Here is a 17,899-nt window from a genome sequence, read left to right as displayed (position 1 = left end):
ACCATTTAAGTTATTTAAACGTATGCACTTCATTGGCATTTTCCCAGCCACCATTAGTAGCCTTCTCAGAATATCCCACATAGAAATCCGTTCCTACTTCATTTCCCCCACCTCCTAGTAACCATCTTTTCTTTTTTGTTCTTTCTCAGATACTTAAGTATGTAGAATAATACAATATCTGTCATTTTCTGTAATAATCTTGGATTCTGTTTATGGCTAAGTTCTCCTTAACGCACACACACACACCACGATTTGTTTGTTCATTTGCTGATGGATGTTTGGGTTGTTTGTAACTTTGGCGATTGTGAAGAAGGCTGCTTTGAACATTATTAGTACAGCAGTCTGTGTTGATGGATGTTTGGGTTGTGAATGGATGTTTGGCGATTGTGAAGAAGGCTGCTTTGAACATTAGTACAGCAGTCTATGCTGAACCTCTGCTTCCAATGATTGTGAGTAACTTCCAGGAGTGGGATTGTCGGGTCATGTGGTAGTTTTATGTTGTTGCATGTTGCATGTTTGGTTTGTTCTCCACAGTGTACCACTTTACATTCCAGCAGTTACACTCTCCCAATACTTAATTTCCACAGCTGCTTTCTAGCATTTTTCATTAGCTTATACTTGTAACAGTGAAATACATTTCCATGTTTATTAACTTCTGTATTCTTTGATAGCAGATATGATAGGTTGTGGAGCATCTTTTTTGTGATTGTTTTTGTCAGTGCTACGGTTTGACTCAGGATCTTGGACTTGCTTCCTCTGCTGGTGCTCTACCACTTGAGCCACATCCCCAGACCTGCTTTTTGCTGGTTATTTTAGAGGTGGAATCTCAGACTTCAATGCCCAGGTTGGGCTCAAGTGGTGATCTGATCCTGATTATGGGAATGGACCAAAGATGCCCAGCTGTGTTCTCTCCCTCCTCGTTTTCCTTTTGGGGGTGCTGGGGTTTGAGCTTAGCCTCATGTTTTTTATTGCTCTTCTTTTCTTCTATCTAGTTAGGTTTAGTAATCACTGAACACGTTGAGCTCTTTTTCTATCTGATGTGGAGCTTGGAATCTACAACGAATCTTCCAGAAGTACTTGTATGTTTGAAATCACCTGAATACATACAGCATAGCAGTGCTTTCTGGACTTTTCTGTTAGGACAAGAAACAAAAGGTGTAATTTCCAGTGTGTTTCTTCCTAATTTTTGCTCATTTTTAATAGCCTTCAGTGATAGCCCAGTTAAACTTGAATTTAAGAGTTTGATTCCTGGTGATAGGAAGTGGTTGCCAACCAGGCATGGTGGTACATGCCTGTACACCCAGGACTTGGGAGGCTGAGTCAGGACTGTGAGTTCTAGGCCAAGCTGGGCATTGCAGCAACACTCAGACTAAACACTGTTGTCTCCTTATGAAGATATTCTCCTGTGCATAGCTCTGATCTTTTGATACTTCTAAAAATAGTAATTCGAAGTGGAGGTACTTATACAGATGTAGAAAGCATATGGTTCTGGCATAGAAACTGTAGCTCCAAGCAGGATTAGATTGAACAATGTGTCTTTGTTCCTAGAGCCAATTAAGCATGTAGGTTTAGCTGGGTTGGGAGCAGCCTCTAGCATGTGACTCTATAAATAGCACTTGCACAACAAACATGGGCCTGATCCCGGAGCGAGCGCGGCTCTGGGCGGGCTGCCCACACCCGCACGCCACCGTGGTGTGCTGAGGGCAAGCACAGTACAGCTCAGAACGCAGACCGTCTTCACGCCACCGTGGTGTGCTGAGGGCAAGCACAGCACAGTCAGGACGCAGACCGTCTTCACGCCACCGTGGTGTGCTGAGGGCAAGCACAGCACAGTCAGAACGCAGACCGTCTTCACGCCCATGTCCCGCCAGTCCTGCTCCAAGGCGGAAACTCCACTTGGACGTCATGTATTTTAATGATGTTATTTGGTATTTCAGGAGATAAAAAAAGGAGATGGTTCTCTTGTAAGTTTGTAAGTCTTTGAGTGTTGGTTTTGTGATTTTCTTTTTTAGATGGCTGATTTGAAGATTACTTTTTATCTTTAAAAATGTTTTATTATAAAGGTGATGTACAGAGGTTATAGTTATATGAGGCAGGTAATGAGTGCAGGTCTTTTTTTTTTTTTTTGTCAGTCGTGGGGCTTGAACTCTGGGCCTGGGCGCTGTCCCTCAGCTCTTCAGCTCAAGGCGAGCGCTCTACAACTTGAGCCACAGCTCCCCTTGTGGTTTTCTGGTGGTTTATTGCTGCCTGGTCTGGCTTTGAACCGTGATCCTCAGATCTTAGCCTCTTGAGTAGGATGATGGGCGTGAGCCACTGGCACCTGGCTACGAGTGCAGTTCTTTTTGGACAATGCACCCCCTCCCTTCCTCACCCACAAGTTGTAGAGTTCATTTTCTTTTCTTTTGGTCATGGGCTTTGAACTCTGGGCCTGGGTGCTGTCCCTGAGCTCTTCAGCTCAAGGCCTAGCACTCTACCATTTGAACCACAGCACCACTTCTGGTTTTCTGGTTGCTTATTGGAGATCAGAATCTTGTGGACTTTGTTGCCCATGCTGGCTTTGAACCATGATCCTCAGCTCTCAGCCTCCTGAGTAGCTGGGATCTCAGGCGTGAGCCACCGGTGCCCAGCTGTATAGTTCATTTTCCACATAGTGTCTAGTGAGTACCACTGCTGCATTTGTTCACCCTACATTTTATCTTTGGGCTACTGTCTTATGGGTCTATAAGATATTATCACTGAAAAGTCCAGGTGTAATTTTTTTCCCAGCTTGCACTTACAAGGTAGAAGAGGTCAGTGTTGAATGAGCCTGGTGAGAAGTGCCTTGCTGGGCTAAGGAGTCAACCGAGCTTCCAGGCAGGCCTTTTGCTATCTCATAGAGACAGGAGTCTTCTCAGATTTCTCCCCTGGCTGGCTTCAAACCATGACCTCCTCTAGGTTTGACTAGTTGGGACAACAGGTGTGAGTCCCCAGACCTAGCTAGACCAGTGTTTTTAGGTTAACACAGACAGTATTTACTCCCTGACTCTGTGGTTTGGTTTGTCACAGTCACATGGATCAGACGACAACATGGCAGGATCCCAGGAAGGCCCTGTTCTCCCAGATGAGCGTCGCTGCCTCCACCAGCCCCTCCGTGCAGCAGACCTTGATGACCTCAGGTGAGCCAGACACTGGTCATTAGAGCACTCACTAATGCCTGTGCATCTTCGGAATTCGCTGCGCAGAACAGTCATTATTTTCTTACAGACCCAGCAGTCTGAGCCATGCTGTGCTCATGTCCTTCCTGTTTCGCTTGGAGACATTTTATTTCAGAATAACATGCACTATACAATAGAGACTTGTTCAGTTGTTAATTCATAAGGCGATCTATAACTTAAAAGCCAGACATGACTGAAGTTTTGGCTATGAAGCAGGCATTGCAGATCTCTGGTTTTGTGTTCTTTCACTGCTTTCTTGTGTCTGAAGTCTCCTTTACTTTTTGGGCTCTGGATGGAAGTCAGCTTCCAGCTTGCTTTTATTTTTTTGTAAAGGGTGAAGAGAATGCGTGAAGTTTGTTTGTTTGTTTCTTTTTTTTTTTTGGCCAGTCCTATGCCTGGGCACTTTCCCTGAGCTGCTTTTGCTCAAGGCTGGTACTTGAGCCACAGCGCCACTTCCTGTTTTTCTGTGTATGTGGTGCTGAGAATCAAACCCAGGGCTTCACGCATGCTAGGCCAGCACTCCTCCACTGAGACACCTTCCCCGCCATGCAGGAGGTTTCAGGTTGAGTGTGTATCTGTGGACTCCAAGCTGTGATGCTCTTAGCCTACGTTTGTGGGAGGATCAGGGGGCTTGAGACCTCCAGGGCCTCAAACGTGGCATCTTCTGCCTCTGGAGTGATGGCACCATGGTGGGGGCGGAGGGTCACCACCATGGGCCATTTAGTCTACCTTTTTTTTTTTTTTTTGATCGGTCATGGGGCTTGAACTCTGGGCCTGGGTGCTGTCCCTCAGCTCTTCAGCTCAAGGCAAGCGCTCTATTACTTGAGCTACAGAGTCACATCCAGTTTTCTGAGTGGTTTATTGGAGGTAAGAGTCTAACAAGGCTTTTCCTGCCCAGGCTGGCTTTGAACCATGATCCTCAAATCTCAACCTCCTGAGCAGCTACGATTCCAGGCGTGAGCCACCAGCATCTGGCTAGTCTACCTTTTAAAGCAGTATTTCTACGTCCTTAAGACACTAGGAAAGCAGCAGCTTGTAAATCCAAAAATACTTATCCCAGACTGAGCATGTGTTACTTCACATGAACAGACAAAAAGCCTGCATAAAGCTACAGGCTAAATTGTTCTTTCTGAAGTGACTTGAATCTGCAGCTTTTCTCATTTGCATAATGAGGAGTAAGGCTGTCCCTTAGGATAGAGAGTGAGAAGAAAAGGAAATGTAACACACAGAGCTCTGTTTCGATCCACTAAAAAAGAGGCCCGGTGTCAGCATTTCATTTCTCACTTTCCCTGCGCAGTTGGTGCCGGGTGACTTTGCCCTTTGTGAGGTGGGTCAGGGTCAAGGTTCTCACATTAAAAAGAGACCTTTGCCCATCACTCCTTCCTCAAGGCTGAGTTCTGGATCTATTCCTGTGCCTTTGCCTGCTGCCCTGGCTTAGGGAGCCTGGCAGCAGCTCTGCAGGGCGTGTTGTCACCTGACGTTGGAGGGTGGAGTGGTGGCTGGTGTGGGGAGCTCATGGAGAGAAGGAAGCCAGGATTGCACCGTGCGTCTGCTTCCACAGCTCTCTGTGGGTTGAACACTTGAATACTAGAGTTCAGAGTTGACAGTGAAGAACAAGGCCACATTTGTGCTGGAACTTTCCTTGCTACTTGACTCAGGAACAGCTGGCTCCTCAGCCCCCCAGCCTGGAGACAGCAGACCCCTCGGTGCTCAGGACGGAACAGCAAGTGGGTGCCCTCACTGGACACGGCCTCCCATGGGTCGTCTGTCTCAGGAACAACCTGATTCCCGCCTCTGACAAGATCAAGAGGCCTTAGAGTCAGGGATATGGGTTTGAATCCTCAGGGTCACCTTGGGCCTTGTGGGATCTTGGACAAGTTACTATGTCTCAATTTCAATAATGAAGTCCTCCCTAGAGCTATTGCGGAGATTAGATGAGAATTCACTTGCAATCCGCAAATGGATACAACTAGTGCCATTATCTTACTTGTAGAGCATTGTGTACATGTTCTCATACATGTATGTATATATGTACATATACATGTGTAAGTAAATATGAGCTGATACAGTGCAAGAATTTAAGTCGCTGTTCATTCAGAATAGTTTTTTTGTTTTGTTTTGTTTTTTGGGTCTGGTCGTGGGGCCTGAACTCTGGGCCTGGGTGCTGTCCCTCAGCTCTTCAGCTCAAGGCTAGCGCTCTACCATTTGAGCCACAGCGCCACTTCCGGCTTTTTTCTTTTTGCTTATGTATATGTGGTGCTGAGGAATCGAACTCAGGGCCTCAGGCATGCAAGGCAAGCGCTCTACCACTGAGCCACCTTCCCAGCCCTCAGAATAGTTTGAGGGTATGTTTATTTCTACAAACTGTCTTCAAATACAAGGCTACTGGTTCTTTACCCAAGTAATCAGTTTATCTCTGGCTTTCAGATTTACTTGAGTTTGTTTCATATAGATATTAAAATGTTAAATATAGATTTAGTTTTTTTTTTTTTTATGCTAGTCCTGGGGCTCACACTCAGAGCCTGGGTACTGCCCTTGAGCTTTTGTACTCAAGACTAGTGCTGTACCACTTGAGCCATAGCTCCACTTTCAGCTTTTTGTGGTGGTCAATTGGAGATGGGAGTCCCATGGACTTTCCTGCCCAGGCTGGCTTTGAACCACTGTCCTCATCTCAGCCTCCTAAGTAGCTAGGATTACAGATGTGAGCCATTGGTACCTTACTAATTTTATTTTATTTTTTGCTGGTCCTGGGGCTTGAACTTGGGGCCTAGATGCCATCCCTGATCTTGTTTATTATGCTCAAGGTTAGTGCTATACCACTTGAGCCATGCTGCCATTAACCAGCTTTTTTCAGTAGTTTATTTACCTGCCCATGCTGACTTCTAACTGCAACCTTCAGATCTTTGCTCCTGAGTAGATAGTGGTACAGGCCTGAGAGCCATTGGCGCCTGCCTATAAGGTGCTTTTTAAAAGTACCAATTTAATCACCAGACTAATTTAGAAGGTATTAAAGAACATAAAGAAGAAGTACATATGTGTGTGTGTCATTGCTACTTGCCAGCTCTTTTGTTTTGTTTTGGTGCCAGTTCTGGGCTTGAACTCAGGGCCTGGGCACTGTCTCTGAGCTTCTTTTGCTCAAGCCCAGCCAGAACACCACTTCCGGCCTTTTCTGTTTGTTACTGAGGAATCAAACCCAGGGCTACGTGCATGCTAGGCAAGCATTCTACAACTAAGCCACATTCCCATCCTTTGGGTAAACTGTTTTTAGGCCTTAACTTCCTTGTGTGTTTAGCAGGGGAAAATAATTGTCCATATGTAATGAAATTATTGAACAGTTACTAATTTTCTTGCAAAGAACTTAGAACAGTACCTTGGTGTGTGGATCAGAATTCTGGAAAGGTCACTGAATCTACTTTCTAAGGAAAGGATTTCTTGGTAGACCTGTATGCACTTCGAGCCGGTCACCTGGGCGTGTTGTGTGTCCCTGGAGACTTCTTTCTTCCTTCCTGAGTCGCAGGGCAGGTGAGGAGATACTACTTACTCCACCCTTGTGATCAAGACTTTCCTGTTTGATGAGACATTGCAGGTGGTTTTAGTTAGTTATTACTAATGCAAGCATTCTTAGGCAGGATCAAGAGTGGATGTCCTGTCACCCTCAGATTACGACAGAGTATTTTGTTTGTTCTGAAAATATTGCAGGAAGTGAGTGCTGGCTGTGGTAGATGGGTGTCAGTCAGGCTGTGTTCCTATATCCTGTCTAGAAATGTATCTTCCCTAAGGATAAATAATTGTAACCATTGTTTAATGATAGCACACTACTTCCTTCTGTTTACCCAAATTCTAATTTCTCACATGCTTTATATCTCACCCCCCTTCTCTCTCTCTTTTTGCCAGCCCTGTGGCTTGAACTCAGGGCCTGGCATTGTCCTTTAGCTTTCGCTCAAGGATAGCACTCTACCACTTGAACTTGAGTTCCACTTCTGGCTTTTTCTGTGTATATGGCATTGAGGAATCAAACCTAGGGCTTCGTGCATGCCAGACAAGCCCTCTACCACTGAGCCACATTCCCAGCTCTCTTTTGTTTTTTGTCGGTCATGGAGTTTGAACTCTGGGCTTGGGCGCTGTCCTTGTGCTCTTCAGCTCAAGGTGACCGCTCTACTGCTTGAACCACAGTGCCACTTCCAGTTTTCTAGTGGTTTATTGGAGATCAGAGTCTCATGGACTTTCCTGCCCAGTCTGTCTGGCTTTGAACCGCTATCCTCAGATCTCAGCCTCCTGAGTGGCTAGGATGACAGGCGTGAGCCACCAGTGCCTAGCCCTCCTTTGTTTCTTAAAAGTGTTATAAAGGTTTTCGTGTAAGGACCAGGGTATGGCAGTTCAGCCTTGAAAAACCCAATGTGTCACTCCAGTAGCAAAAAGTGAATTTGGATGAAAAATTTATTGTCTCGACTAGTCTAAAGGTTGTCTATGATTTGGGAGAAATGGCTGTTATAGTAATAGTAGTCCCATGTTATCCATCGGTTCTTTTACTTAACTAAAGGATGGAAAGTTTTGTTTTTCTTCCCCTTCTCCCTTCTGTTTATTGGTGTTTGAACTCAGGAGCCCACGCTTCCAGCCCCTTTTACACTGTTGGATTTAGGTTTTGCGTTTTTTTGATGCCAGTCCAAGGGTTGGTTGGGGCACTGTCCCTGAGGTTTTGTGCTCAAGGCTAAAGCTCTACCACTTTTAGCCACAGCTCAAATTCCCGGCTTTTTAGTAAATGGAAGTCCATCCTGTGGACTTTCCTGCCTGGGCTAGCTTCGAGCCACAATCCTCAGATCTCAGCCTCCTGAGTGGCTAGGATGACAGGCGTGAGCCACATAAGCCCGGCTGTACTTCTGTCCCAGCCTGTGCAGGGCTAATTCTTCGCTGGGACAACAGGCTCCACACGCAGCCCCACATCCAGCTCTGTAGAGAGAGAGTGTGGAGACATCTCTGCTCTTACGCTCCCATGTTGGGATGGCGGCGGCAGCTCAGCGCCCCTGCTGCTGGCTGACAGATCTTGCATGAATCGCCAGCTTGGTCTTGAACTGGGATCTTCCCCACCCCAGCCTGGAAGCAGCTAGGGTTATTGGCGTCCTGGGATTGAACCCGGGCTGCTATGGACATGCCCATGGGGTAGTCACATGTGTGTCTTAGGAGTTTGGCGTTCTTAAGTGGTGAATGCGGCTTTCAAAATCGTTTTAAACTTGGGCCATTTTCACAAGGGTAGAAGCAGTGCTACTGTCCAGTTTCAGGGCTCCGTGTTTCTGGTGGGAGTGTCCCAATGCTTCGTTATTTTGGACCTCATCTCCCTGAAACCAATCACCTGGCTTCCGCATCCTCATGAAAGTAGAAAAATACTCCCAAGTGCTAACTGTCCATTTTATCTTATTCTGTAGCCTCAAAATGGCACCTCCTTTCACTTCTTGAGACACTTGCCTTGCAAAACTTTCCTGTTCGATGCCCGTCTCCCACACTCCAGCAAGCTGAAAATTCTATCCACAGACCCACTTCCCACCATCTCCACTAAGTTTTTGGGGGTGGGGAATGATAGTGTATTGCAGTTTTCTTGGTGGGTGGGGGCCAGTCACATACCTAGTAGAAATAAGAGGAACGTGGCAGTCATAAGTGAAGTGTGGTTTTTGTTTGTGTCTTTGGGGGATGTGGGTTTTATTGTTCTTCGGTTTCCTCTCTGAGAAAAATCAGGTATATATGTGTATCTTTCCTCTGAATACAAGGTAAAATCTGTCCCTTGCATTGTTGTGCGTCTAGAGGTGTTTTGTGTTTAAATTTGCACCCTTCCCTGTTTTTAGGTAACAATAATGGAAAACTAACCATGATTCTTTTCCTCTGGTGTTACAGGCCCTCTACCTGACGGCTGGGAGCAAGCCACCACTCAGGATGGAGAGATTTACTACATCAACCACAAGGACAAGACCACCTCCTGGCTGGACCCCAGGATTGACCCTCGCTTTGGTAAAGGTTCATTTCAAATTCTTGAGTGTGTGAATTTTGGAAAGTGCGTTTAAATGTGGTTACATAGTTATGTAGTTCTACAAAATGACTGCCTTTCCAACTTTCCCAAGTACTGTTTTGTTTTGTTTTTTTCCAAACCTCTTCATTTAAACTTGAGACACTGAGCTCTAAGTCGGCTTGTCAGTCTGGGCGGAGAGGGGGATGTTGTAACAGCTGACAGACCAGAATCCCTGCTCCTCTTGGTTGTGTGGGAAGCACAGAGACCTTGTACAAAACCAGGCTGTTGGGTGACATGGAAAACCTGGAATACTGGCTTTCAATGACCTGGCCTTAACTCAGAGGGATGAGCACCATCCAGGGCTGGTGATGAATGGTGAAGCGAGGTCCCGCTCTAGGTGGTAGCGGGGTGGGGCAGCCCTTGACTTTAGAAATGGTCCAAAGGAAGCATCCCCTCACACTTGTTGGGTTTTTTCCCTCCATTGCAAAGGCCCCTTCCCTTTTAAAAAATGTAGGAAGCAAAAAAGTAAGCTAGGTTCCTGTCACATTGCATGGCTAAATGATTGTACCTTGCACAAAGCAGAGCGTGCATGTTTATTTCATAAGCGTGCCTAAGGATCTCTGTGCCTTTTTATCCATAGTATATATTTTTGCACTGTTTCAGTCTCCTCAGTTGGGTTTCTGGGATCTTTTTCCAAAGCCATGGAAAATGAATCTAAAAACTGTGGTTTTGAAGCTGTCGTCTTGAGCTAGACGCAGCTAACTGAAACCATGTGCAACATCGATCACACAGTGGGTCAGGCTCCGGGACGCTTGAAGCCTCCTGAGGCTGACCTCGCAGCCTCCGTGGGCCTTACAGGGGAGAGGAGTTAACTCTGCGGATGCAATCTCCCGCATGCCTCGCGGAAAGCAGAAATAACCATATAGAGCGGCTACACCAAGTAACTTCCCCGTCAGCAGTCCTAGGAACCATTCTGCCTCTTGGGTCTACCTCGAGAAAAAACAACGTGGGCACTGGCGGCTCACATCTGTCATCCTAGCCACTCAGGAGGCTAAGATCTGAGCATCGTGGTTCAAAGCCAGCCAGTGCAGGAAAGTCCCTAAGACTCTTATCTCCAGTGAACCATCAAAAAAACCAGAAGTGGCGCTGTTGCTCAGGTAGTAGAGTACTCACTTTGAGGTGAAGAGCTGAGGGACCAGGCCCAGGCCCAGACCCAGAGTTCAAGCCCCACGACCAACCAAAAAAAAAACAAAAACAAAAAACAGAAAAGTTCAACCAAACAGTACTTGTGTTGTTTGCCTCAAATGTCAACTTTATGGATTAATGTGTGAATCTAAAATGCAAAGTAAAATCAAAGTTGGTCCTGGGCAGAGATGGTTATTTTGACAGATAACCAGTTTGGCTTAAACGCGTCTTTTAGGCTTCCAGACCTGTTTGAGGGTTAAAAATAAAAGGTAATGTGGCATGTTAATAATTCACAACTTCAGGTCCTATTTTAATATTTGAATAAGGCCTTGTGGTTGAAATAGGAGCCCGTGAGAGGTGGGAAATTTAATAAATGTTGCCATTAGTTCTGAGGACTGGGGTGACGGAGGCCAGGCTTCTTGGGGTCATTTTTAATGAAACGAATTCAACTCATCTGCATTGTGGAAATTTTAAGCTCATGAAAAATGATTGACTCTTTGCTGAGATCAGGATTTAAGATTTTTAAAGACATGTTTTCAGTGAAACAGTAAAAACCAAAAAAACAAAAACAAAACCACTCCTACCTCTGAAACACACATGCACACACAAGCTTATGATTAGATGTGCCAAAAAAGTCTCATGAAATTCTCTTCCTGCCTCGTTCCCCTTTCTGGGCCCACTGTGGATGTGTGTCCCAGACAGGCTTGTCAGCATGCCAGTGCTCTTTATTTTGTGGCTGGGCTTTTAATCTGTTCCAGACCTTTTCAGTCAGAGAGCTCAAGTGTAACTGAAGGGGTAGGGGAGAGACAACAGGGGGAATTAGTGCTCTGATCTGGAGTGACAGCAGATAGAGACAAGCTGTTAGATGCTAGATTTTGAAGACTTCCTTCAACCTGAAGTTCTGTTCTGTGTGATGGATTATGTTTTCTCTCTCCTCCCCCCCCCCCCCCCCCCCCCCCCCGCTTTCCCCTACTTTTTTTTTTTTTTTTTGCCAGTTCTGGGGCTTCAACTTAGGGCCTGGGTACTGTCCCTGAGCTGCTTTTGCTCAAGGCTAGCACTCTACCACTTGAGCCACAGCACCATTTCTGGCTTTTTCTGTGTATGTGGTACTGAGGAATGGAACCCAGGGCTTCATGCATGCTAGGCAAGCGCTCTTCCATTGAGCCACCTTCCCCCCGCCCCCATTTCCACCCCCCTGAGCCCGGCAGGCTCTGCAAACGGTATTCGGTTATTGCTCTTAGGGTTCTAGAGTTTGTTTCCCTGTATTTTCCAAGTCTGTATTTAAATGTCGGCCATTTGAGTTGTGATGGCTTGGAGGGAAAGCTATACCTCTGTGTGAGTGTTAACTAGGTCACCCCCTTCAGTGTGGATCCTTTTTATATTTCTAATCAGGCCCTTCAACCTAGAGCATTAAGATAACCATTCCTTCATATCTCTCACGAAGTTTAAATGCATTATCTGAAATTAGGAAATTAAATAACTGGTTGGGATTAGTAAATTTTTATGGTTTTCTTATTCATTTAACATTAAAAAACTGTCTGTACATTGTTTTAGAAAATTTACTAGTAATATTTAACAGACCATCAGTTGTGACCAAATGTCAATGTGGATGCAGATACTTACAAGGCTTTTAAGGAAGAATGTTTAAGCTGGGTGCCGGTGGCTCATGCCTGTAATCCTAGCTACTCACAAGGCTGAGATCTGGGATCATGGCTCCAAAAAAAAGGAAAACAGAGGAGCTGGGAAGGTGGCTCAGTGGTAGAGTGCTTGCCTTGGAGGCCCTGGGTTCGATTCCTCAGCACCACATAAGAAAAAAGCCGGAAGTGGCGCTGTGGCTCAAGTGGTAGAACGCTAGCCTTGAGCTGAAGAGCTGAGGGACAGTGCCCAGGCCCAGAGTTCAGGCCCCACGACTGGACCCAAAAAAAAAAAAAGGAAAACAGAAAAAACCCCAGGGCCTGCTGAGCTATCTATCTGAATTATTGCTTATCCTGGGCTTGAGCTCAGGGCCTGGTCACTGTCCTTGAGTTTTTTTGTTCAAGGCTAATGTTCTACCACTTGAGCCATGACCCTACTTCTGGCTTTTGGCTTGTTCACTGGAGATTAGAATACCCTGTCATTCCTTACTACAGTTCGGGCACAGGAAGTTTTATGCTGGGAAATGTCAAAGGTAGTTAAAACTCAGATGTTAATTTTCACCCTTCATTTCCACATTTTCTTTTCTTTTTTTTTTTTGCCAGTCATGGGGCCTGAACTCAGCCTGGGCACTGTCTCTCAGCTCTTCAGCTCAAGGCTAGCCCCAAACCAGACCCTGGTGGGTGATGCCTGTACTGTAGCCCCAGCCACTTGAGATCTGGAAGATTTAGTTTAAGACCAGCCCAGGAAAACGTTCACAAGACCCTATTTTAACCAACAGAAAGTTGGGCATGGATTCTTACTCCTGTAATCCCAGTTATCTAGGAGGCAAGATGGTTCCAGGTGAAATTTGTGAGGCTCCCTTTCATCTATGCAGGAAGCATAAGTAGGTGGATTGTGACTTGGACATAAAGCATAATAATGTGAAGAAAAGCTGAGGCATGGTTCGAGTGGCACAATATTCTGTTGAGTTCAAACTTATATACTGACAAAATTTTCTTTTAGTAAAATAGGTCCCTAAAGCCCAAAGTTGTGCAGGACATTTTTCTGTCCAAGGTAAAATAAATACAAGTAATTAAATATCTCTTAGAAATTTTAATCCTAAGACATCAATCATCTCATTAACTATCCCCTAAGATTCAGTATTGGCCATCCCCAAATCTCTCCTTATCAGCGATAAGGGTAAAACTCTGGGTGCTTCAGAAACTCTAACTTCGGTGCTGGTGAGCTGGGAAGTGGGGGGATGCCATTTGGCCATTTGAGTTTATTTGAAGGGCAGATTGCTTGGCATCCATGTATTGAAGACAATTTGTTTCCCTTGCCAGCTTTTTGATCTTTCCTGGGAATCCTAGACTGTCATCGTTTCTTGGTTTTGATTATATTAACTCCTTAGGCCAGAGAGGAAAAGGTGATGTTTCTTTTATGTTGAAATGAAAAGAATTACTGCTAACCAACAATCACTGACAGATAAACTTCACTTTGGCCTGAAGAGGAAAATCCCTCCCTCCCTCCCTCCCTCCCTCCTTCCCTCCCTTCCTTCCTCCCTTTCTGTCCTGGGGGACTGAACTCAGAGCCTCACAGATGCAGTACCATCGTCCCTGGCCCACTAAATGGCACAGGACCCCTCGTTCGCTGTGACTCCCCGAACCACCCGCTCACGTTTAATATTTGAAAATTATGCCAAGAGGAGTAGGAAGTCTGAGCGGCCCTGAAGTTTGGGGAATTCTAAGCTGTGCAGACATCTGGTGTAGAATCTATCTCAGGACTGCTGGACTGCAGGCCATTCTGCTTTTAGAAACCACCCCACCTGTCTACCTGTCTTGCCAGGACTTGGAGAGAGGGAAGGGTTCGTGTTCTTGTGCCCTGCGTCCTGACTCTGTGAGGAAAGCTAGTGAGGGCCCCAGCCCCCTGGAATGGGTTTCCCACTGCAGAGCAAGACCACCGGGGAACGGACCTTGCCTTGATTGGCTTGCTGCTCTCCCAGGGAATCCATGCCATTTAAGGCAGGTTCTCTGGACCAGATGGCTGGTTGTCACTTCCCTCAGAAATCCATTTCCCTTCATGGTTAGGAGTACAGGTCTGATCTTAGCAGGATCAGGCTGATCTAGGGGCAGCCGTCCTAATTTTCCCTGTGTTCTCCACTGTAAAAATTCACCAGCCTTTCATGTTACTGGTGCCTCCTCAAACGTGATACCGGGTGGTGTTTTAAGTACATCATTCAAGGAGAAAAGCAGAGATGGCAGTGTCCTGCTGGGGAGTTGTCTGTGCTGCCCACTACCCCTCCCCTCAACGAGCCTTTTTTTTTTTTTTCCTCCAACCAAATCTATAGTAAAGGTTGTCTCCTGTTTTCCATGTGAGAGTTAGCATAACTTTCTGGATTCCATTGAATTAAATTGTGTTGTATATGAAATTACTCGTTTGGAGAGTTAGAAACCCAAATTTACTCAGGAGGTTGATGTGAGGACAGTGGTGGGTGCTAGCCACAGCAGGAAAATCCAGATTAACACCAGAGATCCTCCTCTTCACTAGCCTTGAGCACAAAAGCTCAGCGCCCAGGCCCTGAGTTGAAGCCCTAAGTCCAACACAAGAGAGAGACCCAGGTTTTTCTGATAGCACTAAGTTACCAAGTGGTTCAGAAAGACAACTAGCTTGCCTTGACTTAGCTTGGCTGGTGTGTGAGATGTGAGTGGATTAAACTGGACACCCTTAGGAATGTGCCCAGTCTTGGGATGGGGGAGGGGGAGGGCTGTACTGTGAGTTCTCCTCCTGGAAGTTACTTTTCAATACCCTTAATCTGAGTGCACAGGGGTTTAGGAGATAACTTTTGAACTATTTATTGTACCTTCTCAATTCAGCTTTTGGTCTTCTGGTCCTTGGGAATTACTTTTGAAGAGGGGTGCGATATCTCTTACCTCTAATCTGAAGATAAGCCCTATCTCTTGGAAGCCAAATTGGGAGGGGGATGTAGGGGGCATTAGGGAAGCTGTAGCTGTACCTTTCTCAGCCGGGTCTTTAGCAGCTGGAGCTTTTACTGCATTGGCAGTGGTGCTTTGGAGGTATGCTTTGTTTTTAATTTTAGAGCATCTGTAAATGGATGCAGTTGAAAATCTAAGTGAACCTGAAGCTTAGCTAGTCTGCCCATAGCAGTCAGGTTGAAGCCCACTGTTAAAGGCTGGCACTGGTCACACTTTTTAAGTCTGGAAGACTACTGAATAAGTAGCAGCATTCATGCACTCCTTGAGTTGAGCAGCCTTATTCACTTGAAAAGTTGGTGTGAAATTCAGTAGGCTGGTACCACCAGAGTTCAATGGCAAGCCTTCCCGCACCTCCCCTGGCATGCAGGCCGGTGTGGATGAAGTTAGTGTGTACTTTGTGCTGGATGGGTGGCTCGGCAGCCCAGATAGTCATATAAAGAATATTCTGTTGTTCTTCTGCTATTAACTTCGCAATTTGTGTAATTTAAGAGCTTCATGTCGCCAGGACTGGCATTACTGAGCACACCTTTGTTGTTAGAGGAGAGTTGTCTCCAGTTCTGTTTGTGTTAAAGTATCCTGGGAAGAGGGCAGGCCTGCTTTGGCTACCCCCTCCCCAGTTCAGATAAAAGCAAAGAGGAGATTGGAGAAGCAAACATCCCCCCCCCCCCCAGGCCTATCTCTGTGAAGGAAATTAGGCTGACCTAGCACAGGAGTGGTGCTGGGCTGGGTTTTATCTCTGCTTTCGGGGTTGCCGAGGCCATTTCAGAAGTCCTTGTGCTCAGACTCCCCTGCACCCACGGTCTGTTCAGGATCTCAGGTCTGAGTGGCAGGGGCCCACAGGCCCATGGAGATGGAGGCTGCAGAGGAAGCAAGTAAGAGGTCACAGAAAAGTGTGTGCCACACCTTGGGTGTGAGGTTCTGTAGGGAACATGGCCAAACGCCAAGGTTCCTGTGTCTCACGGACTACAAATGCATCCAGTGAAAAGTGCTCCCAACTAGTAGGAAATTGGAAGTCAAGCTGTGATTAATGAATTTGCTTGTTCCTTAATCTAACCTGAATTCTCCAGTGTGACTCCCTTCTCTTTACGGCAGTAGTCACACTGGTTCCACGCGAGTCTCGGGGTGTGTTTTCTAGAAGGGGCGCAGGGGTGCTCTGAGCAGCCCTCCTGCCCTGCCTCGCCTCTCTCCCTGCCTGAAGTGCTGGATGAGGTGAGGAGGAGCACGTGCCCTCTTGCATTAGTGCTAGTGTTGTGCCATCCATAAGTGTAGTGTTTGGAAAATAACACTGTCATGAGCATTAAGCCAGACTTTCCGGAGGAAAAGTTGGCTGATGCCAAGTATTGATGTTCGTCATCCCTGTTTTTAAGCAGTTATAGATGGAAATACTTATCCTCTGTGGGGGTGCTCAGGAGTTGGTGTTAGGGAAGGGCAGAGGTGGAGTTGAGAAAAGCATCCAGACCAGAGGAGATGAATGGCCGTGGCCCACGAGGCACAGTGCACCACGAGGCACAGTGCACCACTGTCTGAACCACGCGTGGACTGGCCAAGAAAGACTGACAGCTGAGGAGCCGCACCTGGAGGCGACGCACACCCTCGCGCACGGCAGCTGGGTGCCCGAGTGAGGCAGCGGCTTTGGAAACTCGTCGGGCTCTGTGTGGCGGTAGCTGTGCGGGGTTGACAGTTGATGTCCATACAGAAAGAAACCTGTGGACACGTTTGAGAACCGCAGGCGGTAGAGCAGGGTCAGCGGGGCTGAGGGAGGAGTGGGGGGAGCTGCCCACGGCACAGGCGTGGCTCATGGAGGGGTAAAAGTTGTGGAGTGGGATGGTGCGGGGGGGCTGCGCAGATGTGTCGACCTAGGAAGAGCTCCGGAACATGACGGACTCCCTCACCCCAGAGGACCCCAGTTGTGGTGCTATGACTTAGGTACGTAGTCTAGGTGCATGTTAGGCACCCGCCTATGCATTTTGATAGTCAAGACATGAGTCCTCAGGTTCGGGCCCTGGCGCCCCGTCCGGGTAGATCACACACTCTGGCCTCAACCGTCAGTGCGGGGGTGGCATGTGCCTGCATTGTGGGCCTAATAGCCATGATGGTGAGTCAAGTAGTCATTTGTCCCGAGAAGCCAGCCTTAGAAAATGGTAGATTGTGACAATGAGTTGCTTTTTTTTCTTTTTTTTTTGCCAGTCTTGGGGCTTAAAGTCAGGGCCTGGGCACTATCCCTGAGCTGCTCTGTGCTCAAGGCTAGCACTCTGGAGCCACAGCGCTACTTGTAGCTTTTTCTGTGTATGTGGTACTGAGGAATAGAACCCAGGCTTCGTGCATGCTAGGCGAGCACTCTACCACTGAGCCACCTTCCCATGCTGTGAGTTGAAATTTTGCAGGTCCCTGGTCCCTTGTAGTAAGCAGTGGGCATTCCTTGTTGGTTGTTTGTTTCCCCTGGTACCAGGACTTAACTTGTGATTGCTGAGGTTGCGGGTAGGCTCTCATCTGGTATTGGGCTATGTAGGTGATCCATACCTCTAGCCTGGCTTTTTTGCTGGCTAACTGAAGAGGGAGTCATGCAGACTGTGCTGCCCTGCTGCCTCTGATCCCATAGGCCTCTGTTCTGAGGAGCTCGAGCAGTATTGTAGGTATGAGCCAGAGGTTCACTGTTTTAAAGATGAACAGAAAAGTATTCATTAGGCTCTCGCACTGGTGGCTCATGCCTGTAATCCCAGCTACTCAAGAATGTAGGATCTGGCCGGGCGCTGGTGGCTCACGCCTGTAATCCTAGCTACTCAGGAGGCTGAGATCTGAGGATCGCGCTTCAAAGCCAGCCCGAGCAGGAGAGACCATGAGACTCCTATCTCCAATAAACCACCAGAAAACCGGAAGTGGCGCTGTAGCTCAAGTGGTAGAGCGCTCGCCTTGAGCTG

At 46.9% G+C, this 17,899-nt stretch overlaps 1 protein-coding gene across 3 annotated transcripts in view; it reads left to right on the top strand.

Annotated features, from left to right (window-relative positions):
- Positions 1-3,048: 3,048 nt before the first annotated feature.
- Positions 3,049-17,899, top strand: part of Yap1 (Yes-associated protein 1) — a 31,191-nt gene continuing 16,340 nt past the window's right edge. For all 3 annotated transcript variants that reach the window (XM_013009824.1, XM_013009822.1, XM_013009823.1), the window contains exons 1-2: positions 3,049-3,155; positions 9,078-9,191. In XM_013009824.1, coding sequence (XP_012865278.1) covers positions 3,050-3,155; positions 9,078-9,191 — 220 coding nt within the window. In that variant the 5' untranslated portion in view covers position 3,049. The remainder of the gene's footprint in view (positions 3,156-9,077; positions 9,192-17,899) is intronic.

This window comes from Dipodomys ordii, unplaced genomic scaffold (assembly GCF_000151885.1).
Source record: "Dipodomys ordii isolate 6190 unplaced genomic scaffold, Dord_2.0 Scaffold10, whole genome shotgun sequence".
NCBI lineage: Eukaryota > Metazoa > Chordata > Mammalia > Rodentia > Heteromyidae > Dipodomys > Dipodomys ordii.
The sequence above is the reverse complement of the archived record's forward strand: the minus strand, read 5'-3'. Positions and strand labels throughout refer to the sequence as shown.